This window comes from Barbus barbus (genome assembly GCF_936440315.1).
Source record: "Barbus barbus genome assembly, chromosome: 5".
Taxonomy (NCBI): Eukaryota; Metazoa; Chordata; class Actinopteri; order Cypriniformes; family Cyprinidae; genus Barbus; species Barbus barbus.
In genome coordinates this window covers 39,831,344-39,857,798 of record NC_136733.1, presented here as the reverse complement: position 1 = coordinate 39,857,798, position 26,455 = coordinate 39,831,344, and the positions used below count along the sequence as shown (strand labels likewise).

Genomic DNA, 26,455 nt, shown 5'->3' with positions numbered 1-26,455 from the left:
CCTCGCTGACACACACACACACACACACACACACACTCTCGTGAAGCTTAGCTCAAATATACCCCCCACACACACAGAGCCACTTCAAGGGAAGGTTAGATTAGAGAGGTATGATGGCAGAGAGCTCATGCTCCTTTAATTAAAGTCATTGGCATTCAGCTGTCCTCAATCACCGCAGCTCTGAACTGACGACTCCACGCTGGCTGATGCTCTTCAATCAGAGGCCCAATTCCATTGCAGTTCATTTAATGAATATTTTAACACATCATTTAATGCCTATTTGCATTTATTTCTTTGTTTATTTTTTTATTTTAATATGTTTTATCCATTAAGACTTGTTTTAATATATGTGTGTGTGTGTGTGTGTGTGTGTGTGTGTATTTGCATATGCCTCTCATTGGGTATGCTTTCCACTAAATTGTGTTCATTAGGGTTACGATGGTAAATTATTACAAGGATCATATGCAAATGCCTCTAGTTTTATATTAGATTTTATTTTATAATTTTTTTTGTTTTATTGTTATTTTTAGACTTTTAGATTTTTTTAATACAATAAAACATTTTAAACATTGCCTCTCGTTCATTATGCTTCAGTATTTATTTATTTATTCAATTTATTGCCTACCCCTGATATAATTTTTTTGTATTACTTTGTGGTCTGTTTAGATCTGTAGTAGTAGACTTCGTGTCAAGGTCTTGATGGTTATTTTGCAGTTAATGACTTTCTTTGTAAAATCAAATAAGCAAAACAGATTTAGGGTCACCATGGTAAATCACTAACAGGGTGAATGCCTCTAGTTCAGTTTTGTATTGTCAGACATCCTATGACTTTTGTCTGGGTTCTGTGGAAATTAATGTGTGTAATTTTATTTCAGTGCATGGAATGGCTAAATAATAAAAAGATTAGGAAACAATCTATTAGTCCGACATTAACATTTAAGCTTGTCTGTGGGTTTTTAGCACAGTTCTGGTGATTGTAAAGATAGCATAGATGCTGACCTCTTAGGGACGCCACATTTTTAAACTCTCGGTGACCCTGGGCAGCTCTTTGTGTCTAATTGTCTTAAGACAGTGTCAGCAAAGCATCTCCCTCAAGGTTAACCTTATTAAAGTTAACGTGTGTGTGTGAATGTGTTTGTTTGTATCGTGCTGCGGTACCCTTATTAAATCTAAACTGGTCTGGATTGAGTCCTCACCGACAAGGAATCCGCAGCGCACTTACTTGATAATGACGCTTTGGTGAAAGCTCTGAATGCTTCGCTGTACCGAGCAAGAGCATTTCACATCCATTTAAAAGACATCTGAATGATGTACGAGACATTGTTGAGCCTGTCAGAAATACATTTAGCTTCACTTTTCCCTTAACAGCTACAAGGATAGGCTGTGCCGGCAAAACTGCAATAACAGCTTTTCAAATCCAGCTATTTCTTGTTTTATCATTTTAGTGCATTTCAGTTTGAAGATGTCAGCTTTACAGCCTCTTTAAAATCATGAAATCAAAAATGACCTGTTTGATAGCGATTTCCCGGTCTTATTGTGAATGATGTTGAAATGCATTTATATACACACTATATATTGTTTTCATAGTCTTTCATAAAAATAGTTTAATTATTTGATGGTTAACCAATAACCAATTACTTTCAGCAAACTCTCATTCGGTCTGGCTGTATTCTTGTTTATAACACCCAATTTTTAGTAATTAGTTCAATCAATGGATAAAACTCCCATTGTACAATTTGTTTGTTTATTTGTTTGTTTGTATGCCATGGGATTAAACAATAAAAAAGGAAATTGTCACTTTTTATCTCACAATTCAGACTCTTTCTTGCAATGTTTAACTCTTAATTCTGAGAAGAAAAGTCTGAATGGTAAGATATAAACTATAGATATAAAATTTGTGAGTTTATATACTTTTGTCTGAATTGAGTTTTTTTTTATCTCACAAATTGTGACTTGTGAGAAGTCTGAAATTCATATTTCGCAATTCTGACTTGTGAGAAATCAATGTTGTAAGTTATAAACTCAAAATTGCGAGAAAACAGTCTGAATATTGAGAGAAAAAGTGACAATTTGATTTCACTTTTATTTCATTTTGTCTGGTGGCGTAAATAAGCTTCTATAGGTAACTCTCTTGTTTTACTTGGAAATATGTTAATTACTGAAGTATAATGGGTTGGAAACGGCAATTTACGTTGACTTTAAACTTGCCCTAAAATGTGTTTTCTTTCAAAACTCTTGCAACATACCTCATCTCAAATTTGGTATGGAAAGGAGAAAGAAAAGACAGGACTGTTTACTTTTCCTGTGCATGGTTAAGACTGGAAAGCCGGTCTAAAAACAAAATATACACCCAAAAAGAAAGCGAGAGGAAAGCAAAAAAACAAGGGGGGAATTTAATTAGCGGTTGTCCATCCTGAGGCGCAGGAATTGCAGTCACCAGAGTTAGCAGGAAGCCGATGGGCTTTAAATTAGTGGCTGCGTTTTTTGACTGATCTTTGAGTGCAGGGAAAGGAAAGAAAGGGGGAAGAGCCTTAAGAATGATAAATGGAGAAGAGGGCTATTTTACGACCCTCAGGAAGTTGCTGCCATAGCAAAGAACCAAAGCTGGAGTTCATTCTATTAATGATGAAATAATGAACAGATTCTCCCAATAACATCACCAGGCTCGCCGTCATTGTGTCTTGTCACTGAGGCGCCGCTGATAGATCTAGTGGCTATCATTTGATTGCATTCATCCGCATGCAGCTGTTGAATGAGAAGAAATCCTTGTGGCATCCACCAGAGCTAATATGCTAGTATATAGGGTTTTTGTGGCAGGAAACATTAACCCGCTTTGAAAATAGGGGTTGAGAGCAAAATGAAAGTCTGTTTGTTTAGGCCTGGTTTAGTCTTTAGTTCAGTCCAGTTTGTTGAAGCATGTGGCGTGGAGTGAGGAAAGCTGTGCCGCCCCCATATTTTGATTGTAATTATTGCTATAGTTGAGCTGCTGGCACAACTATAAACCAATGAGAGCATTTGGGGTGGGCCTAAGGCTGCTGAAGCGATCACATGAACGCTCCCGATAAAATTATTTAGGCTAAGCATCAACATAAACCACTATCCACTGTTATTTTTAACAGAAAAGAATGCAACGACCTCGTAATCATGACTTCATAAGTGGGAAATAGGAAGTTTCCGATAGCACGTGAAGACAGCAGAGAAGCGCTCTCGCTCAGCACAGTGGAGTGCATCGTTTTGTGATTTATTATTTTGAGTCGTTTGGGACGCGATAACACACGGCCCTCTCACAAAATATTGCTTTACAGATCTATTGCTTTTGGCGCTCAGAAATGTTCATGCAATCATGCTGCACGTATCTGGCCCACCTCTTCCAACCGAGCCAGGGCCGATCACCCTTATTCTCCCGCATCCCACACACACGAGTGTCAAGTGTTGTCCCGCGCCGCGCTCTGCTTCTACTCATAAGATGCCTGTTATGATGTTATGACCGAGGCTCCAGACTCTGAGCATAACTTGTTTTTCTATAAAATATTAAAACAAACTATAAAATATTTTCTATAAAAATGTTAATGCCCTGGCAGTGGCAAATAGCTTGTTTTATATTTAATTTGATTACGTTAATATTATAAGTTGAGATTTACAATAAATATTTTAACTGCTACTATGTAAAAGGAATACTGCTGTAAAAAACGTGATTTGTTTAAAGTTTGCAAACCAAATGTTATTGCACTTTTGTTCATATAGCAGTACTTTTGAATGCATTATTGAATTTTGTGCATAACAATGCGATTAATTGCGATTCAAAATGTAAATTGTTGCCCAACACTAATATATGTATGTATATATGTATGCATGTATGGGCAGTGTCTCTTCAAAAAATTGGATGAAACAAAAATGTATAGTACAAAAAATTTGATGGTTTTAATAAATAGAATAGCCTTTGAGAAAATGTGACTGGGACATGAATTTACATTTAATAAAATAAAATAAAAAAAGAATGAAAAAATTTGTCTATTTCAAAATGTATGTACACACGTATGTGTGTGTGTGTATAATGTAAACATGAGTGTATTTCATATATATGGTTGTACTTTTTGTTTAGCCATACTTTGGATGAAATTAAAACGATTTGTTAAACTGATTGGCATCTCTGTTTTCTTTTTTCAGTAAATGTAATGTCCATTCTAATGTCCACCAGTCTTTCTGTCCTCGGAGTTATTCTTTGGCTGCACAGTTGCAGGGCCTCGTATTTGCCTCGTGACAGAGTCCCTTTGCTGGGTGCCCCCTCTCACACACACACACACACACGCACACACACACACACACACACTCACCCACCATGTGAAAGTGTAATTTATGGTCATGCAACAGAAGCTGGGAGTGATGATAGATTTTGTTAGAGCGGAGAAAGTGAAAGGCTGACTGGAAATGATTATATTATGCTTGTTTGATGAAATCAATGCATTGAGCAGGAAGAAAAGACATTTATATACTTGAGTAAAAAAAAACTTGCATAGCAGTAAAAGAAATGAATGGCAGCTTTATTCACTTGAACTCGAGTGTGCATTTTATAAACAACACACCCCTAACGTTGACTAATTAACAGGTGAATGTTCCCTCTGTGAAACAGCTTCATAAAACATTGTTAATTAGCTGTAAAAAGCATTATGTCATTATGAGGTTATTTTGACCACTTACCTGATCCTAGCCTTAACTTTTCAATCCTTTAAACTGTTATTGCTTACAGCATCAAACTGGTCTCAGTACAGGTCTGAACAAGAAGCTGACCTGTAGTCCGGGGTCTTCTGGTACCTTCTCTGAAATTATCCTATATTAGTTCTGCACTAATTATCAGGGGCCTCCGGTGAGACCGGCATCTCGTCCACGGACCGGGCCAAAATCAAGACCTGCTTTTCTGTAAATAACCACTGACAGTGTGATGGCATGTTATTAAGACTCTTTTACTTCTAGACTTTAAAGAGAATGCTTCTAGCAATGTGGAGGCGCAAGTTTTAGATCAAACTTTAGTGACTTTAGGTGTCCATCTGTTTGCTGTAGTTCAGTCATGTAAAAGCTAGTTTATGTCTCCTACATGAACTTTAAGTGACGCCGTTAAACGAGCAGTTTAAATAATTAAGTGGCAGAGAATTCAGGACATAAAGTAGTTTGCCAAAATATCAATTTAGGCTTTTTCAGTGATTATAAAGGATGCTTGTGAAAATACGATTTGGGGGTGTACATACATTATATTCATTATATAAAAATGCATATTTGCTGATTTATCTTTAAGATGTGCACATGTGTCTGCTAAATGCATAAATGTAAATGAATAAAGTGGAAACTCTGATAATTAAATAAAATGAAAAACTCTATATACAGAAATAAATGATTTTTTTTCTCAAACTATTTTATATGTTCTTCCAGGCAGTTGCTGAGAGAAAGGAAGTTTAATTTAGCACTAGGTTTATGCTGTCATTTGTGTGACTACATAACTTTTACAAGCTTCATAAACATTTTTCACCCATAAAAATAGTTTTAAATTGTAACACACTGTACTCATGGTTGCTGTAAAAATGCAGGCGTTGTTGCTTAATGGACTCTTTTGTCCATAAGACGAGTATTAAACCATAAGTGTAAGTGTGAGTTCTAGTTAAGGGTTCCAGCTTGTTGGCAGCAAGGTTTGTGTGGCGTGTTTACACCGCTTCGAAGAAATACGGTTTAGTGCATTATGGATAGTGTGTTCAACATGGTAACAAATATATAAGGAAATGGTGCATTGCAATGTAAAACAAAAATTCTGTAGTTTTTACAAAACAATTTGGGCATCTGTGGTTCCTTGAATAATTTTGTAAAAGAAAATACAGAGAAACTGTAAACACAGTATAAATTTACAGTATAAAACTTTAATTCACAAACAAGAAAATTGGCATGTAAGCCAGTAAATTCAGCGATGCACACTGCTACTAAAATCTGTTTTGTGCCTTTAACATATACTGACAACCTCTATAATAATACAGCTGGTAAAAGAGAAAGCCATATGAAGAATCAAAGTTCATCTCAAGTAGCTTTTCCACAAGCTGAAGTATTTATATAAAGAATGTGTGGAGTCATTCATGCAAACACAAAACACTTAAAGAATGCAATAAACATTAAACGACAGATGATGCAACAAAACCCTAATGTACATGACTGATAACAAAATATTAAGAATCATGATTATTTAAAGAAAATACTTTCAAATGTGAAGTGTTACGCAGGAAATTCGGGAAATGTCCATTTATGACTGTAAATTATACGTTGATTTGTTGTTTTTATACATCTAAAAACTGTACAATTAACAGCATTTTACTGTAAAATTAATATTTTACAGTTTTTCCCTGTGTATATAGTACGGGAATTTACTGTTAATCTGTTAAGAGTTTTTTTTTTTTCTTTTCTTGTAGTGTTTTTACAATATTAAAATTACACTGTTTGTTTTTACTACTGCACCATATTACACCAGAAACCTCAAGCAGTTAATTAAGTCATATTTATGGGTGTTTTTACCTAGTTTACCTTACATTTTAGGTAAATTCAATGTAAAATTCTTATGTTTCTCTTTTCCATTTAAACCTGCGCACTGATGCAAGTCAACAGCAGAAATATAAAGCAAAAGAGCAGCTCTGGCCTGTGTCTATTCAGCGTTAAGTGTTGTGGTTCTAGTAAGGACCTCAGTGTAAACTTGAGCTAAGTGTGTTGTTTGGGTTTTCATGTGAAGTGTAGCCCAGGTAAACCCAGACTGTGAGAAACCAAGCAGACACCGTTCTGTCCTTCGCCGACTTGGATGCTTTTTTTGTTTTCTCCTTTTTGTTATTTCCTTTTTTCCCTGCAAGACTTGCCTAAATAATGTCTTGGCGCTTACAGAGAAAATGAAGGGTGATTTAAAAAAAATCTCACCACATGTATGTAAACTCTAAATGAGGAAAGTATGCCTTTATCTTTGAGGAAACCCAAAGGCCAGAAGGCAACCTGAAATTACAGCGTAATGGCAGAGCTTTGCTTTCGGAGGACTTAATTACTTTAATTATAGCGATGCAGAGAGAGAGTGAGTGAGTGTGTAGATATAAAAAGGGGTGAGGAGGAGAAATCAAGAGGGAAAATTGCAAAAAGATTAGAGAGATGATTGCTTCAAGGGTCTATAAATTGACTTTTGACCAGCTGGACATCACGAGTCACTTTTGCACAAGTTGATGTAGTGCTTTCTAGCAATTATACATTTGTTGCAGTAGTACATTTATTTTTACTAAAGTAAAGGTACAGTAATAGGACCTTCTTAGGGCTCTATGATTTCTGCGACGCAAAAAATGCAGGTGGAATCATGGAATACAGACACAAAAATGAAATTTATTGAATAACTTGGAATGTCACAGCAAATTTTGGATGAATAAATCAAAAGTAGGGCTGTAATTGTAATCAAATCATGACATGGACTATTGTCTGTGAATATTAAAGTACAAAGAGATTTGAAGTATGAAGTCTCTGTGTGAATGAGTAGCGCATATTATTTTTTTCCTCCAGCATCTGGAAATTTAAAAAATGTTCTTTCGAAACCTGGAAGGCTCATGTAAATGTTTATATTGATTTATCTTTTTTTCTGGTCATGCTCAGCTCAAAAAGATTTCATTGACTAGAATTGCTCTTTATGAGTGCAGTTGCTGTCATTTTTAATGACCAGAAAAGTTATGGATGGGAATGTTGCCTTTCATTCAAAACACTTTTCAATGCACCAGAAAACTGTAACTCTGGTTATCGAAACATCACCAGATTTTATATTTAAAAAGATTAAGGAGCCCCCTTAACAGTGTTTTCAGTCACTGAGATAATGTAATATAGATACTGTTATATTAGATACTATTATATTATACTATATTTTGTTATATTATAGTTTAATTAAAATTTTTTTGTCACTTTATTTTTACATTTTTTGTAATTTTGCTGTGCTTTTGTCATTTTTACTAGTTGCTGTCAGTATATATTTTTATATACTGAGTTTATATGTACTATAAGTTTTTTTTTTTTTATGTACTGATACCAGTTTTAGTTTAACTACATTCAAGTAAATTAAGTAAAATTGTTGAATTAAGTAAATGAAGTTCAACTAAATGAAAATGTCCTAGCAACTGAAATAAGTACGATTTTAAAGTTGTTTTTTTTTATTTACTTCAGTTAACATTTATATATTTTGTATGGTTCAGAAGTAGCGTTAATGTAGTGATCTATGTTTTGTAAGTAGCTTGATTCAAAAGAGTAGCTTGAGTTTCAAAGCAGCTTCCCCTGCACTGCTGGAGGGGTTTGTGTGTGTGACACCTGAACTAGGTGTGTGTGGGGGGTTGCTTGGTGGTCTTTGGTTTGTCTTAAGAAGCTTTTTTTTGTTGTTGTTGCTCTCATTAGGCAGGTTGCTCACATCACAGCACTTGCTCAAAGTAGATTCCACGTCTCTTTCTTCTGCCTTGTTCCACACGTGCACACTCTCTCTCATTCTTTCAGCCAGCCACCCCTCTCCCCAACCCTCGTTTTCGTCCTAAATCTCTTTTATTCAGCGCTATTAATAATTACCTGAAATTGCCATCTTCCAAAGAGCCGAAACACAGCTGAAGCACATTGATGTGAAGCAAGCAAGGTAGAGCGTGAGAGTTCAGTCTGTTTCCGCATTCCTGTGGATCAGTCAATCAGCTAAACGGTAGTATGAATTTAAATGTTGACAAGACATAAACAGTCATTAACTTCCACTTCGTTTTCATCTCTCAAGTTGTTCACTCATCCAGCGTCCAGCGAATCCCATTAGATTTTCTCATGTCTTCCTCGTTTCAGTGTTTACATGTTCACTTTTCAATGAAAATTACAAAAAGACTAAAGCAGGGGTCGGCAAGTAAGTTTGGCATCGGGCCAAAAAGAAAATTTCACCACTCGATGGTGGGCCAGAACATAGTCAAAGGATAATTTAAGATATTAATTGATGAAAGATGCAACCAGACTGTTACAGTGTAACTGGTAGTGAACTATTACTCCTGCAACAGTCATTAACAAAAAGCCACATTTGTGTGGCGGTGTCCGATCAGAGTATGTGAGCGGAGTGGAGGATCAACAATTTCCCCTCCGCGCTCTGAGCATTTAATAATCACGCCACTCCGAGCTCACTAGCTGGGTTTCCATCACCCTGTTTTAATGCGCATTTTGAAGTATCGCATGAGAAACACGTGATGGAAACGCCAAATTTCGGATACAAATCCCTTAATTCGCAAAAAAGTTTGAGGTGGTTTTTGACTTGTGCGAAAAAAAGGGTCAATGCGAATAAAGGGAGATGGAAACGCATTTTGCGAAAAACTTCCAAGCACATCAAAAAAGTCATGTGACTACGCTATGACACGGGATAACTTGACTAGCAGCGGACTGATCTCGTTCCACTGCATCTGAAGTGTTGTTATGGTCGTTCTGAAATGCCTGAGCAAAGTCTGTCATCAAAGTATTTCTGTATAATTGTCTTACACGACTGCGTTCCCAAACAGCAGCATTCACCTCCGAAAGCAATGACAGCATTTGTGTTTCTTCTGCTCGCTCTGAGGCGCAATTAATTTTTCATATATGAAAATGATTATATTCAGTAGCTTATGCTTTTTTTCTATAGGCTATTTAGTGCCAGTTTACCAGGAAGTGACGATTTTGTTCTCTTTGACTCGTTGGATGGAAACGGTGCTCGTTCGCAAATATTTTATGCAATATTCCTATTCTGCGCATAAGTTAAATTATTAAATTACAGATATTATTGCTGGCGAGCCACTTTTGGCCCACGGGCCGCCTGTTGCCGACCACTGCCCTAAAGTATGTCTTGGGGCATAGTAAAAAATATTGTAATAACAAAATAAGAGTATTGTGTTGCTTATCATTTAGAATGTATTTTCTTCCCGTGATATTTTTTATTTTATTATTTTATTTTATCAAATCAATGCAGAATAACATTACAGATGCTCTGCATTCAGGCTTCTAGCCAATGGCTAAAGCCTGGAATACACTGTGATTTTTACCCCGATTTGAGGAAAGTCAGAGCCAGTCTGCAGATTACAGCTGACAGATTCCACAGAAAATCGCGTAGTGTATAGTGGTCACAGACTACGATTTTTTAGCTTTAGACTTTGATTTTATCAAGTCGGAGGATATCAAACATGTTTGATATTTTCAGACGATTTTAGAACGCGTATATTTTCATTTGTCATGCGTCTCCTAGCAACAGTGCACAGGTTTCTGCATGAGTTCGTTGTGATCGGAACAACTTTAGAGTCTGGTATAGTGTATGATCTTCAGTCGTGTAGTGTATGATGCCCAGTTTTCCTTTGTCACTATTTACAAAGTCGGTAAGTGTATGATACCTAATGTTTTAAAAATCTGTTCAGATTTTAAAAGTGGTGTAGTGTATTCCAGCCTGTATTGCAGCCCCAGTCTCTGGTTAGGCTTTTGAAATACAATTAAAAAAGTACAATGTCAAGTACAGTAAATGTAACAAAAATCTAAGACTCTGTACAACCATCGATGTTCACAAACCTGTTTTTGTTTGAACCAGTTTTTAATATTTCTCAGAAAAACTCATTTTCAGATCCACTGGCAAACCAGAGCAGTCCCTTTAACTGAAAACGTAGATTGAGCAAATTGAGTTTTTCTCTATACAATTCTGTGTTGTTGTATCCTTCTGCTACTCTGTTTTACCAGTAATTTGTCATATAATATCTTGAGCACCTTATTGACACATTTAAAACCATTTTAATAATGATGCCATCTGATTTATTTTAATTTTACCTCTCGTAAAAATTGCTTGCTTTGCAAGAAAAATAAAGAAGTTTTTTTCTGATTTTTCTGTTTGAGTTTGGTAATATTGCTGCATAACCTCCCACCCAGCCCCTTTGTGCTACACCACCAGTGTTGGGGGTAACTCATTACAAGTAACGCGAGTTACGTCATCAGATTACTTTTTTCAAGTAACTAGTAAAGTAACGCATTACTTTTTAATTTACGAATGCCAGTTACTTTGTTTTCCCATGTATTGACTGACAAGTCTCCCCATGTTGGGAGAAATCAGAAGTACAGAGGCGTTGTGTAAGCTGTGAACATGATGTTACTGTAGTTATACACTAAATGTCAACATGCATTAATTCATCTCACTCGCAAAAAACTGATTTAGTATTCCTCAAAATGAGTTAAAACAGTCAAATGCAAACGCAAACCTGCAATAATTAAATATGTTAAATAACAAATATATCTAATCCTATTTTATGAACCAATGTTTTGCTGCTATCCAGTTCAACCATACTAATTTGACTTTAGATAAACTAACAATTGTGCTTCATTGTTTTTTTTATTGCTGAAGAGTGTTGAATCTTCTTCTCCTGTGTTCTACTGTACAGACGTGAATTTACTTTTCCTTCAGCCTGAGGTTTATTCATCACACTTTCTGGTGTTAAAGGGCTTTTACATTTGCTATAAATAGAACTTTTTTATATTAAAAACAATCAATCAAGCCCTGCTCATATTTAAAAAGTAACGTAACGCATTACTTTCCATAAAAAGTAGATAAGTAACTTAATTAGTTACTTTTTTAGGGAGTAACGCAATATTGTAATGCATTACTTTTAAAAGTAACTTTCCAAATACAAAATGACACGGTTAATATGTCAACTTCTCAGTCCCAGTGTACTGCAACTTATAAAATAGAAAATACGATGGAAATATAAGAAATATTGGATGACTGATGATGTAAATAAATAGTATGTTAATATATATATATATATATATATATATATATATATATATATATATATATATATATATATATATATATATAGATTAATGAATGAATGAATGTGTATTTGTTGGCAAGTGATCACGCACTCTGCACTTTTCGCTTTATAGCTACTAAATCCCAATCTAAACTTTCTCATTTAGGCCTTTTACATGAGACTTAGCTTGAGATAAATCACTTTGACATAAATGAACAGTGTAATGGCGTCTGTGGGTACATGTATTGTTTGTTGAACAGTCACTAGCAGTGTCTCTACCACACACACACACACACACACACACAAGCATACAGGCAGTGTGTAGAGAGGCCATGCTTTCTCTCATAGTACCCAGAATGCCTTGGGCTTGGAGCGGTGCCATCCCTTTGCTACTCTGATAACAGAGTTATAGAGCTGTGCATTGTCACTTTGATCTCTTTATTTTGCATTTTTGTTTCAGCCTGTTCTTTATTTCTTTCGCATGAGTGGAGTTGGAACGTACCCAGCCGTCAGTGTGTAAACAAAATACGAGTCTGGCTATGTCATGTTGATCATCTATTAAAATAATAAAATGGTGAACAAATGGAGCCGTGATAGCACAAGTGAACACATTGATCAAAGCTTTGAACTGTATGCATGTTTGTGTTATGTACAGAAAGCCACTTTAACCATCACTAAGTATGTTTACTGACTCGTGAAACATCTAGCTGAAGTGTAACAGTGACCTCTATCGGTCGGGAGTGAATCCTTTTAGAATATTTAACATGGTATTGACATATTTACTTCTGAAAAATGAATGCAAATTTTAAATTAAGAAAAACTTTGTGGAAGCATATCGTTATTTCCACATTTTAAGCATTTGGGGTTTGCAGACTCACAGTTTCTTGTAGTCTGAGTTATTGTCTTTCCCTAAACTTAGTAATTACCAGTATTTTTTACTAAAATTCAAAGTAAAACTGTTAAAAGCCATTTTTAATTGAAATGAAGCTGAAATAAAATCTGAATATAGGTTGAAAATAAACTATTTCAAGTATTAAAATTACTCAAATGAGAAAAAAAAAAAAAAAAAATATATATATATATAATATATATATATATATATATATATATATATATATAAAATAAATTAAACCTAAATAGAACTCAAATTCAATATAATAAGAACTAAATGCTAGTATCTAAATCATAAACAATACTATTAATATTATACTCGTAAAATAGTAGTACTAGTAAATAAATACCAAAATGGTAACAATTTACTTTGTAGTGTTTCAGTGCTCTCTGCTTTTGTCACTGTTTACTTTCACAACATTAGCAGTTTTAAATGTGATTTTGGACCTTTAATTGTAGTAGAATAACCTTTTTCTGCTTGTTGTCATCCTCACAGGCGAAGAGAGCTGTTCAGAGAGGGGCCACAGCTGTTATCTTTGACGTCTCCGAAAATCCAGATGCCATCGACCAAGTGAGTCATGACCTTAATCAGCAATACGTCCATAATTTTATGCATAATGCTCCCATTGGAAGTTAAGAGTCATGTTTTTTTAATGTCAGGTTTGTTGATGGCAAGTGAATTGTTTAATTGGTGGTTACATATCTTTGCGTGCATACTAAAAAAACTAAAGGACACTACCATTTTTTTAATCTATATTTTATTCAACGTGGATGCACCGCTGTCTGTGGAAAAGGCTGATCTGCGGAAGTCCTTTTCTTTGTCTCTGCTTTTGAGAAACCAAGGGTCTTTTTTTCCACTCCCCTCTCTTTCACTGTGGTATTTTTCTCTTCCAAACCAGGCCCAGACTTGCTTTTTTCCCCCTCTCCCTCGTTCAGTTGTAAACGGTGTACAGACGAGATAAAAGAGCTTCTGTGTAGACCACATGAAAGCAGTCGCGCAGTACATTCCAGCGCCAGCTCCTCTGTCCAGACTCATCGGTTCCTCGGTCACACAGATTACAGTGTAAAGCCTCGAGGCTTTGGGGAGGACGAGGAGAGTTTTAATCACGGGGCAAAGCATTAAGGGAAAAGCTTTCATCACCTGCTCTAGTTCCCTACCCCAGATCCTCACCTAGTTCTGTCCTTGTTCATTTTCTCTCTTTCTTTTCTTCCCCAGTGAGCAGACGTACATTACCAAATACATCTGTGATACCTCATATAGAGCGGGCTTTTAAAAAAAAATTTAACTGATCTAATTTTTTACCCTATTGGCAGATATTTTTGCTTATTTTTTAGCAAAAACTACTTATATATATTTTTTTTTTTTTCAGAAAACAAGACATAATATCTTAAGTCATTTTACTTGTAAAGTAAATGCACCTTGATTGAAGAATTTTTAGATATTTATACTTGAAAACAGAACAAATACTAAGTAAGAAATTCATATTTTACAGTGTGAGGCTCTCTCTGAGACTGTGCATCCAATGGACCCGAAAAATAAGAGGGGGGAAAGAACACTTAAATGACTGTGTTTCAACTTCCCATATTTCACATGAGAGACATGACGACAGAGGGAGAAATAGAGGCTTGAATATCCCTGGTATTTCCCTCAGGTTTTTCAAATTACAGACTGGAGCTGTAGGCTGAGGGAGCTACGAGGCTAAATCGAGCATCCATATTCACAACATGCAATTGGTTTACTGCTACTTTCCCCTTCTATAGAGAAAAAGGGCCAACCACAGTTTCCGTGTCTGGACTCTATAGGTTGCATGTCGTCAGGAGAGCTTTTCCCCGGCAACCGAGTCCATGTTGATTTGGCAGACTGAATAATGATTGGAAACGTTATTCATTCGAATAATTACGTGTATTTTTCCAAGTGCATCTTTAGTTGTAAAGCCATAGCGTAATGGGTTTTGTTGCTGCTGCTTTTGAGCATTTTGACTCTAAATAACTGTATCATTTAATTATTAAGTGGTCTGGCATGAGATATTTTTCTCAAGATCTGTCTTTTCTCTTATTATTTTCTCTAGCTGAACCAGGTTTCAGAGGACCCTTTAAAGAGGCCGGTAGTCTATGTCAAAGGAGCTGATGCGGTTAAACTGATGAACATAGTCAATAAGCAAAAAGTTGCAAGAGCCAGAATTCAACATCGACCACCAAGGGTAAGAGTTGATGCTTGTACTGCATTCATTAAAACATTAGTAGAGATGGCTCACAAAGTTTCTATCTATAATATAAAATAATAAGAAATTAATATTTTTAAGCAGTGTTTTACTTACAGATGGTTACAGAGTACTAGATTTACAAGGTTTAGCCTAGAGTACAAGGTTTCCTGCATACACTTTAACTTTAAAATGTGCTGATGTTTTCCTGTCGTTGTCCTATCGCAGCCCACGGAGTATTTTGACATGGGAATCTTCCTGGCGTTCTTTGTTGTGGTGTCTCTGGTCTGCCTCATCCTCCTCATCAAGATAAAGCTCAAGCAAAGACGCAGCCAGGTGAGGCTCCACAATGCAGTTTGATACGGGTTCAGTCTAAATGTTAACCTCATTGCTTCATGCAATTTAATTCATTTGTTTCATGTCCGTGTACAGTTTAAAGAAGTTTGTTGCATGCCTGACATGCCTTGTTTTTCTTCTATCTCTTCCACTATCCGTAATTGTTTCCCCACCTGTCAGAGCTCCATGAACCGGATGGCCATTCAGGCCCTGGAGAAGATGGAAACACGCAAGTTCAAGGCTAAGGTCAAGGGTCAGCGTGAGGCCAGCTGTGGAGCATCAGACTCATTGAGCAGTAGTTCCACATCAGACTGTGCCATATGCCTTGAGAAATACATCGATGGCGAGGTAAACATCTTCTTTTAGAAAAGAAAAATGTACATTTTAAAAAAGTATTGCACGTTTGCCCAACAATCAGTATTTCCTCACCTTGTCAGTTCCTCTAATCTATTCCAAAACCAAATGACAGACTAAAGGAGTATGCCAAACCAAAACTGCGGAGCCCTGGAAAATTAGTCATGCTTCTAGTTTATTTTGGTTGATTTGGTTGTAATGAACTTCTCTGGGGTTCTTGACAGTGTTGTCTTAAGCATCCATTTCTTAGCCTCCCTGTACTTCTTTTGTCTCAAAGTATTTGAAGAGTACTGCTGGTGCCGTATTTTTATTCGTCTTTGCGGTTATGATCCATGCTAAAAAAGCACACAACAAAGAAGTCAAGGCGTCTGGGAATCACAGAGGAAGTGGCAATATAAAAGGATCAATGCATCAAAGAGTTTGTCTGCGATGATGAAGAAAAGCAACAAAAGCAGGGTGGAAAGGCAGAGGCAGGGGGATGAGTCATGCTTGGGGACAGAGAATGACTTCTGTGGGTGAGATCCGTGATGCTTTCTGACTGAAAGCACAGGGGATCATCTCTTGGAAGGGGTCGAAAATTGTTCAAGTTTTTGATTTTGAGATACCTTGCCTTAGTTTGAAGTGTTGGGCTTTTTAGTCTTATAAAGCAGTAGCTAGTTACACGTCCTGTTAGCACTAGTATTAGCACTGGCATGCTGTGTAGCGGTGGCGCCATCTACAGTTTACATTGAATTGTCGTTTTTAGCAATTTGAAAACCTTCCTCTAAAGTTTGAACCTGAACGCACATTGAACAGTCTTCCAGGGCACTAAAAATTTGCAGGCTGTGTTGGGGCTGGTTGGAGGGAATTATCTAGGACATTGGTCCTCTAGGAGCAAGATTAGACACCCCTGATCTAAAGCATCAGACAGTTACTTGGAAAGAAAACTGATTTGGGGTGGCCTGCAAATATTGCATCCCAGGATGCTTCAAAATGTATGCATATGACCAAAATCTTATATCACAATATGTGTAATTTTGATAACAATATAAATCACAATATAGTTATTTTTGCTTAAGGTTTTTATGATGTCAAAAGTTTTGATACCACACAATTTTCATACTACTTCTATCACACACAAACAAAAAAAACTAACACAAAAGAGAGAGAAAAGAGAAAAACTCAAGCTCACTGAAGATAAGTAGACAGTCAGTGATGAAATAAGAATAAGAAACTAATTACAAGCAATAGGAAAAAGGTGCAATAAATAAATAAGAAATGCTACATACAATGTATAGCCTAATTTAATCAAAAATACTGCATACTAAATCACTTTTGTAACTTTAATTTAGTAATGAACAAAATTGAATCTAAAACACTGAATAGTCTTCACTGTGTAAATTAAATATTACACAGTGAAGACTATTCAGTGTTTTTGAAAATTTTATTTATTATTAAATTAAAGTTACAAAAGTGATTTAGTTAAGAGCAGTGAGAGATTTTCTCTCACCGTTGTTTGATTAAGATGAATGACAGACAGGAGGAATAATAAGCAGCTTCCCCTTTAAGACCGAACATCCAGATCCAATATACTGTTACACATGCCTTTTCTTTCTCAGCTGTTTACTTTCACTTAAGACCTAAATGACTGTGTTTACAAGGATACTTGCAAAGACGGTCATTTTCATACATATAAGTATGTGTATTTAACAATTGAAGGCCAATAAAGCAACACAAATACTCCTGCGCTTTATGAGCAGCAGATTCATTAAGAAACAGTCTCACAGACAGCGTGTGCCTATAGCGCTGTTGTTTGCACTTAAACGGCAATGTGTGCAAACAATACATTTTCGTGACCACGGCGCACAGCAATGTCACCTGAATGCATAACCAATCATGATACAATAGAGACGATAGTCCAAAATCTATCCAAAACCTATTCCCACAAAAATGTTAAGACAGATCTGGTGACCTCTCAATCCTTTCCTTTCACACCTACAGGAATTGAGAGTGATCCCTTGTGCACACCGATTCCACAAGAAATGCGTGGACCCTTGGCTACTTCAGCACCACACTTGTCCACACTGCAGGCACAACATTATTGGTAAGCATAAGATGCCAACTCTGCCGTCCAAATGTATGGAATGTATCAGTTCACTTCTGACCTCTGTGTTTTTACTTTCCACACAGAACAAAAAAAGGGAAACCCAGGTGCTGTTTGTCTTGATCCGGGAAACCCAGTCCACAGCCGCCAGCAGAGAGTCGTCCTCCCTGTTCATTATCCAGGAAGGGTGCACAGAGCTGGGCAAGTGACGGCCTTCCCTACTCGGACCAGCATGGACCCCCATGGAAACCCCATCACTGTTCTAACAGTGGACCAACACCCTGAGCAAGGCATCTATCCTCCACAATCTTCCTTTATACGGGGTTACCCTGCCCTCCACTTGGAGCACACGCTAAACCCGCACCATTGCGGCCTGGAGCACCGTGCTTATCCACAAACCCATACTTTCAAACGCCCCAAATTCCAAGGACGCAATTTTTCTCGTGCCGCCTGCTATTCCCAATACGAGACCATGTACCAGCACTACTATTTCCAGGGCTTGACCTTTCCACAACCTGAAGGTCAGCAAGGTAATGGACTCCACAAAGGTCACAGTCGACCCTTCCAGCCAGGACTTTTGTATCCTACTGTGGTGCACATGGCACCGGCTTCCTCTTCCCGACTGGGTGACTCCGGAAGCTCCTCGGGACTTAGTTGTTATCACGGGCATCGCTCTGTGTGTAGCGGTTACCTTGCGGACTGTCCTGGAAGCGACAGCAGCAGCAGCTCGGGCCAGTGCCACTGCTCCTCGAGCGACTCCATGTTGGATTGTACAGAAGTCAGCAACCAGGGAGTGTATGGGAGCTGCTCGACCTTCCGGAGTTCGCTAAGCAGCGATTACGATCCCTATGTGTACCGCAGTAAGAGTCCGTGTAGGGGTTCAGCCGGGGAGGCTGGGACGGCGTTTGCTGCCACCCCTCAAACTGATGATACTTTGGCCCCAGTATCAAGTATGATGGACTGCCTACATCCTCCGGTTGGAGCGTGTTACGGTTCTGGGGACCAGTTGTCCAACTGCAGCCTGGAGCCCAACTGTAGTAGCCACTCTTCAGTGGAAACCAGGGAACTTACTAGCACTACCTCAGCCGGGCCCCTAGAGGGCGCTGTGGCAGAAAGGAGCCACAGCTCTGTGAAGCCTTGTGGAGAGCAAGGGGTAGCTTGCAACTGCTGTTTCGAGGTATCCAAATTAAACTTAGAGCATAAAGGTAAGGAAGCAGATGACCGGGGACACTGCAGGTGGGCCACGGAGTCTTCCCCACCGAACTTTTATAACGTTAGCACCGAGCAGCTTCCGTCTCCGGATCACGTTAGCTACGATGGACTGCCATGCTGCTTCTACACAGAGATGACTGTACACAGAGGAAGCACTAGTCATTACGCTGAAGATTGTTCGGTTAATGTACAGTATGCCCAGACGGACAGCGACGGCTGCATGGGACAGGGATGCTGCGAGTTAGCGCAGCGGATACCCATAATTCCTGAGGATACAGACTGTGAATTAGGCTTGGGTCCAGAACCACAAACAAGTTTGCTCTCTCCTAGACTTCCTGTAGAGAGGGAGGAGAGAACTTCTGAGGAGCATTGTGACTTGTTTTTCACCTCAGGACAATGTAGAGGTCAAGTTGAAGAGGCAAGAGCACTGCTTCCTGCGTCTGAAACACAAGGGGGCGGCACAGCATCGTTTGATGGATCAGGACTCTGATAGGAAGCCCTGAACACAGCACAAGCTCTTGAAAATCAATAAATGTTAAACTTTTTTCAGCTACAAGTGTACTTACCAGAAAGGGTTTGAGTTTCTCATACAACAAACTCAGAAATGTGAGTCATACGGAGCATCATAATAATATGCTTGTTTCTTGACTGGATTAGGACCAGGGAAAATGTCTGTAAATGTATATGACTTTGACGTTTTATGACAATTTAGATTATGCCTGAGTTCCATGTTATTAGCTACGATGATTTGAATGATCCTTTTACTCATATTTCTTTCAGAAATGCATGCATGTGAGCAGTATGAAGTCATACAGCATGTACGTACATCAATTAAAAGATTTAATTTAGAGAAATAAAAACCAAAATGGGACACTGCATCTTGAGGGAGTGCACATCAGGTGCTGAGGTAACTTCTCTGAAAACGTAGCTAGGAATATGTACGCCTCCCTCTTTCTCGTCACTTCTCAGGGCCTTTATCTTTTCAGTGCAAAAACAGACCAATACACAAGTTTATATATATATATATATATATATACTTTATCAATGGAGACTACTGAGCTGCATATATCACACCAAAGTTTAGTTTGTCTCCAGGGTACAGTCAAGACACCACTGGTAGAATTAGACTACTCTAGGGTTAGAGGTGTAGGATGTCTAGTATTTGACCCCTAATAATTGTATTTAATTTTTTTAATTAAAGCTAACAGTTTCTCAGAAAGACGCCAAAGTATAATGGTTTAAAGAGATTGGAATGCAGTGGTTATATATATTTGTATATATATATCAAAACCCGCATAATTACCTTTAATAACTACACATTGCACTCATGCTTTTACACATACATCATCATATCATCATGCCTTTCTGTTTTTACAGAGTATTTTATACAGTTTCTATGAAATGTACCCATACAGCTTACACAGGCGGTCATTTTAAAATAACATTATTTATACATAGACTAAAACAGTGCCGTAACAAGAATCTACTCTTGCCTTGCATAGAGATATGTACTGCAAATATAGCATTTTTTTTTCTGGGTACTTGAGTCACTATTTAATATTTCGTATTGTTTGTAGCACTTAAGATTGTATAAAAGAAAATGTGTACAAAAATTAATATTTTTAAATTTTTTTAAAGATATAATTTTCTCCATTATCATTTTACAAATGTTAAAGGTTAGAGCTTGATCTGTGTATATTTCTGTATCTGTATAGCAGCACATTTCAGAAATGGAAATATGTTCTCTGAATATTTATTGACTAATATATTTATCTTTAAGCCATGTCTTATGTTCAGAGTGTCTGTGAGGTTTTTTTTTTTGAGATAACTAATAAGAGACTTTGTAAATACATGGTAATTGCACACAAGACGATTAAATATTCTCTGACCAAAAACTGATTTAAATTTTTTAGTACAGTTTCTTAACGGTGTACAAAGATCTTAAAAATATATGGTTTTATTAAAGTAAAAACACACATTTGACTGTTTCATTTTCGCCAAGCACAACATCACAGGGATGTTTTTCATGTTATGAACTTATTCCAAAATTGTGTGTGGATCCACTTTGGTAGAAATTTGATACAGATTCAGACAACAGAAGTGGGTTTTCTGAATGAGCCTTCATTACTAAACTTACATTTTGTAATGGGATCAAAGAACACAATATATTTAATCTTTAACTAGGTCAGCATGTGCTTCCCGCTGACCAAAAACATTGTCCATCTTGTACAAATAAAAATATTGCTCACATTTCATCAGCCTTTACAATTTAAGCCATTTTCAACAGTTCAATTAAACCCACAACACTTTTTAATGTTTGCCAGAGAGTGAAAGTGTTTCCATTACCAACAAAAACACTGAACAAAGGACTTTTCATGCAGAGACCCCAGTGTCTGGTCAAACGGTGTTCATGTTAATGTTGTTGAACAACACTCTTTCTTGTCAGAGTTCATTTGGAGAGAAGGCAACACTCGCTGTATGCTGAAACTCAGAGCTTGAATCCTGAATGAACGGCAACGATTCCTCCGGTCAGGTTAAAATACTGGACACAGAAGAAGCCAGCATCCTCAATCATTTCCTTAAATGTTTCCTGAGGAAGGCACATAGTTTGAAGCTTTCTCACAATCTCATAATTCTTTTTCACACAAATACTGAAATGGTTTACTCTTTGCTTCAAAATCTGTCAAAATAAAACTGAGGCATGGACAAACTTTAAGTGTGACTTTCACAAAGAAAAACTTAAAGTAACCCTTAAGACCTGTAGTTGGTGAAACATCCTTATAGGTCCTTAAATTGCAAGACCCAACACAGTTTTATTATAGGCGAATTCAAAATAGACAAACTTTGCATTAAAGGGCACCTATTATGCCCCTTTATACAAGATGTAATATTGGCCTTGGGTGTCCCCAGAATGTGTCTGTGAAGTTTCAGCCCAAAATATCCCACAGATCATTTATAATAACAGCTGAATTAAAAATAAATTTCATTTTTGGGGTGTGTTTAAAAAAAGAGCTGATTTGGAGTGTATAGCTTTAAATGCAAATGAGCTGCATATTCCCGGCCCGTCTCCAGAAAAGGGCGTCGCGGTTGCGTACATCTTTCTGCATTGCATATCTACAGCAATAAAAAGCCGGTATAAGCAACATAACAGAGCGAGAGAACCGGTGTTCAGCCGTACATATGGGAAGTCAAATACACTGAAAGCATGACGAAACGCGATGTTACAGAGCTCTATAGAGGATCGATAGACCAAGCCGCGCAACCGAACGAATCTCACGCTACGAACAGCACGAATTAATCTCACAAGCACGGCGCTGATCAGTTAAAACTTAATGAACGCACACAAATACGGTTAAAACACTAAGCACTATAACGACATTCACAAAGGAGTCTGGAGTGATGCATGTATTTAGGTAGATTTTGAGGCGCATTACCTTGAAAGATGAAAGTAATACACAGCGTCCTCAGATGTTGGGAGAAAATGAAGACTCTTATGTTCAGTCTTACATCCAAACACAGAGCACCGGGATTGATTGCGAGATATTGTTGATGTTACAGCTGCTCGAGTGCGGAGAAAATGAAGGAGGGCGTCACAGGACTGTCAATCAGCCGCCGTGGCCCCGCCCTCTGAAATGTGATGTCACACTGCGGTGAGAGTCAAAACGGCAGGCCTAGTGAGACCGACTTGGTTTAAAGGGGATTCAAAAATGAGGAGTGGGTGGATTTTTATCATTGTAGGGTGGTTGTGTTCACACACATTAATGTCCAAACACCATGTAAGAGAGGATTTTGCATAATAGGCACCCTTTAAAGATTTTGGGTTTTAGCAAGGAAATTACTGCACTTGCATGAACTGTCTGAGAACATATTGTGTCATGTCTGTCACGCCAATAAAACTGCTGTAACATTAAGTGGATTTTGTTACCTGGTCTGGGAACTTTCGGATGCTCTCCACCAAATACTGATATGATTTCCAGTCTCCAGCAATCACTTCACCCAACACAGGGATCATCTGAAAACTATATGCATCATACAGCCTGGCCAAAAAAAAAACAGACAATTTACATATTGTACACTGTATATACCCTCTCTAAAATAAATAAAAGATTAAAAATAGTTATTATAGAAAATATGCAAATGTCAAAATTCTGCAATAAATAAATAAAATAAAAAGTGTATTTACAAAATCACCAACATGCAGTGAACAAGTCAAAAAAGGCAGTGTTAAGGGACTATAAAAATGTTCAGTGTAAGGTTATTATAGTTAACTAAAACAATAAAACAGTTTTGTTACTTGTACTCAGTTTCATTTAATTTAATGTACAAAAACAACTAAAATAAAAAAATGACAAGCACAACAAAATTACTATAACTACAATAAAAACTGACAATATAAAAATGATTCAAAATCTGAATAAAAATGATAATACTATCTAAAGTAATCAACACTGGTTCAGTGACCTTGCGAGAAGTGGGTTGGTGACTTTGCTGAATTCTAGACACATGAACCGTCCACCTGGCTTAAGAACACGCAAAGCCTCCTGTAGAGCCTGCCAAGAGAGTCATCATCTCAAACGAAGTAATAATAACCAGCTTACAGTGACAGGATGATCAAAGACTTCAAACACACCACTCTTCAAATATGTTAATGAATAAATACCACAACATGAAATATGGTAGCATCCCATTACAGATTGTAAGCAGCAGCAATATGGGCACTATTTCAAGCTTGGTTTAGGAAAGAAATGGCTTTCAGTACAGTGATGTGTTTAGTCTAGTCTTAACCTGTGTTCAAGCAAACTGATGTGGAGTGTAGAGTCCTTACTTGCTCTATGTGGGTGACATTTCTGATGCCGAACGCAATAGTGTAAATATCAAACTGATCGTCATCAAACGGGAGCTCTTCTGCATCGCCCACGACCCACGAAAGACCTGCAAACATGTGACAACCAAATCAACATTAGATGTTCCCTCCAAAACACAAGTGTTTGGTTTCACAAAGTGCTTATTTCAGTGATTTAAAACTTTTAGTTTTTCCACTAAGCATGCTTAAACATTGCTTTCTCAAACACACAATCATGTACATACATGCTGCTCACATATTATGGCTGATTACAAAGTAGGGCTTTTACAATTTTGTACTTAGATATAATCAATATTCTAATTATATTTGAATTTAAAAGGCATCATTTCAGATAAGCTTTTCAGATAAGAGGGCGCATTGAGCAAAATATTACTAATGCATGTTTCTCCAAAGCAATAAAATAACACGTCTATCTTTGAAAAAGAGTGCATAATGTTTAAAATAATGTTTCTAAACCATATATAATTAATTAAGTTGCTTAAACAATTAGAAACAAAACAGCATCAGTTATGTAGTTTTACAAAGGACCAAAAACCAATCACAAAGAGTAGGCCTACTTTCTTCATTTAAAAACATGAGATGCAGTGGGATGGGGAAAAACCGCCAAAAAGTCTCGAGGCATGTTTTTTTATAAGTTGAACTTGCATTAATTTTACATGCTTTCTAAACGTGCTGCTCTGCAAGTGCAACGGTGATAGATGTCCCTCTAGAAAATGCGATAAATATGCGTTCTGTGTGAACGTCTTGGTTTCAGTTTTGATGTAAACAACATCTTCTCCGCATTGATGTTCTCTTTTTACACAATATTTTGAATGAGCAGCGCCGCATCTACTGGGTTCAACTGGATAGGCTACCAAAAGCATTAAAATGCAATGACACCTACATCATCATCGTATCTTGTGTGCCATATACAAGGCTACCTGACGCTCACCTAACATTCGATTGCAATGTTTTTGCATTTTAATTTTGAGTTCAACGAAATTAAAAAATTTTTTGACAGACTTTAGCCATTTATATGTTTATAAGCAACTGGCAAAAAGCCCAAATGTCAGGGCATGTCAAAACTTCTCCAGACCCCCAGAACACCCTCAAACCCCAGAGGGTTAAAGATGACTGCACCTGTCGTGATTCCTGCTTTCTCTGCCCTCTGTTTACCAACTTTGAGCATTTCTTTGTTGATGTCACACACCACTGCGTGCGACTGTGGAGGCCCTGCTTCGTCTGACACGTAATGATCGGCGATGTCCTGCCACGATGGCGTCTGATGGGATTTTACTCTCATCCGCTGCTGACGATCATACATCGAGCGCGTGTACTCCAGGAAGCGGAAAGAGATGTCACCTACAGCCAGAATAACACAGAGATCAATTAAAGGCAGGGGTTTTCAAACTTTTAGATCAAATATGATCATCCTCAACTTTTCCACAGACTCCTGCTGTTCTAGGCTACATGTTCACTTTAAAAGACTATTAGTATTCAGTAATATTAATAGTGCTGTCAAACGATTAATCACATCAAAAATAAACGTTTTTGTTTACATAATATATGCTTGTACATATAAACACATACATATATATTTTAAAAAATATTTACATTCATATAATTTATATATTAGATAAATAAATTTTCTCTTGCATGCATGAGTGTATTTATATATACACTGTAAACATATATTATGTAAACAAAAACTTTTATTTTGGATGTGATTAATCGTTTGACAGCACTAAATATAAACTACACTAAAATGATTAAACTCATTTACATCCAAGACAAAATGCCATTGTTTCTTCATCAAAACACATTTGGAGAAATTCAGCATTGCATCAGTTGCTGTGCAGTGAATGGGTGCCGTCAGAATCCAAACAGCTGATAAAAACATCACAATAATCCACACCACTCCATCAATTCTATCCATAATATTGCTTTCTCCAGTGAAACAGTCATCTTGTTTGAATCAAGAGTGAAATATGCACGAATTAATTATTGTGATGTTTTTATCAGCTGTTTGGATTCTGACGGCACCCATTCACTACACAGCAACTGATGCAATGCTGAATTTTCTCAAAGAAACAGTTTGAGCTGCTTTGATCTGTACTGTATAAAGTGGTATTTAAACAAATGTAAAGGGAAGAAAGCAAAGACATAGTTGTGATGTACCGGTGCCACCAGCCGTGTCCAGCAGCTTTAGTCCGGGCTGAGGATTCATGATGTGCAGCAGTGTGTCTTTCCACAGTCTGTGTATCCCCAAACTCATGACGTCATTCATCACGTCATACTTCTTGGCCACACTTTCAAACACCTTATACACTGACCAAAGAAACCAAACAAAGCACAGCTTATACACTGACATTCGAAGAACAACGGAGTAAACGGAGATGTATCAGCTAGTGGAAAAGACTGGAGCACACACTATCGCTTGACTGAATTTATACACATAGACAACTAATCTTACCAAATAAACTAATGCATGTAGCTCACCTTTCCCTGCTTTCTCCTCCTCTGGGACTGATTGGAAACCAAAGTGCGTACTTCTGCCCTCTGTGCTATCGCTATATCCACGACATCCTGTGAGTCCAGCGTGACAGCATAAATGTTTGATTGGACACCTTGAAACATGATGAATATTTCGCGTGGAATCGGAGAGAACTCTAAGGGCAAGAGACCTGAAGGAGGCCGCCATGTTTCTCTCAAGTTCAGTTACGTCACGTGA

At 37.3% G+C, this 26,455-nt stretch overlaps 2 protein-coding genes across 8 annotated transcripts in view; one reads left to right on the top strand and one right to left on the bottom strand.

Moving 5' to 3' along the window:
• The window catches only part of znrf3 (zinc and ring finger 3), a 71,853-nt gene extending 52,456 nt beyond the window's left edge, over nucleotides 1-19,397 (top strand). For both annotated transcript variants that reach the window (XM_079417445.1, XM_079417446.1), the window contains exons 3-8: nucleotides 13,192-13,266; nucleotides 14,765-14,896; nucleotides 15,125-15,232; nucleotides 15,413-15,580; nucleotides 17,567-17,669; nucleotides 17,756-19,397. In XM_079417445.1, the coding sequence (XP_079273571.1) occupies nucleotides 13,192-13,266; nucleotides 14,765-14,896; nucleotides 15,125-15,232; nucleotides 15,413-15,580; nucleotides 17,567-17,669; nucleotides 17,756-19,371 (2,202 nt within the window). In that variant the 3' untranslated portion in view covers nucleotides 19,372-19,397. The remainder of the gene's footprint in view (nucleotides 1-13,191; nucleotides 13,267-14,764; nucleotides 14,897-15,124; nucleotides 15,233-15,412; nucleotides 15,581-17,566; nucleotides 17,670-17,755) is intronic.
• A 724-nt stretch (nucleotides 19,398-20,121) lies between these two features.
• coq5 (coenzyme Q5, methyltransferase) lies at nucleotides 20,122-26,455 on the bottom strand. Of its 6 annotated transcripts, none has more exons than XR_013784243.1 (8): nucleotides 26,224-26,455; nucleotides 25,903-26,052; nucleotides 24,865-25,086; nucleotides 23,707-23,813; nucleotides 23,343-23,431; nucleotides 22,807-22,918; nucleotides 22,316-22,508; nucleotides 20,122-21,471 (listed from the first exon to the last, which is right to left on the bottom strand). XR_013784243.1 is itself a non-coding variant. In XM_079417447.1 (7 exons), the coding sequence occupies exons 1-7, from the start codon at nucleotides 26,423-26,425 to the stop codon at nucleotides 21,370-21,372; spliced, it is 984 nt and encodes a 327-aa protein (XP_079273573.1). In that variant the 5' UTR covers nucleotides 26,426-26,455; the 3' UTR covers nucleotides 20,122-21,369. The 6 variants fall into 6 exon arrangements, 2 of the variants coding, with proteins under 2 accessions (XP_079273573.1, XP_079273574.1); XR_013784244.1 differs by having other exon boundaries at nucleotides 20,703-21,471; nucleotides 22,316-22,526; XR_013784245.1 differs by having other exon boundaries at nucleotides 20,779-21,423.

Bases quoted from the DNA above. Each gene is read 5' to 3' on its own strand.
- coq5 (XM_079417447.1), bottom strand. From the start codon at position 26,425: ATGGCGGCCTCCTTCAGGTCTCTTGCCCTTAGAGTTCTCTCCGATTCC. The intron at 22,919-23,342 runs GTCACTGAACCA...TTTTTTGGCCAG, and splicing joins ACCAACCCACTTCTCGCAAG to GCTGTATGATGCATATAGTT. The intron at 21,472-22,806 runs GTAACAAAATCC...TGCCTTCCTCAG, and splicing joins TCCGAAAGTTCCCAGACCAG to GAAACATTTAAGGAAATGAT.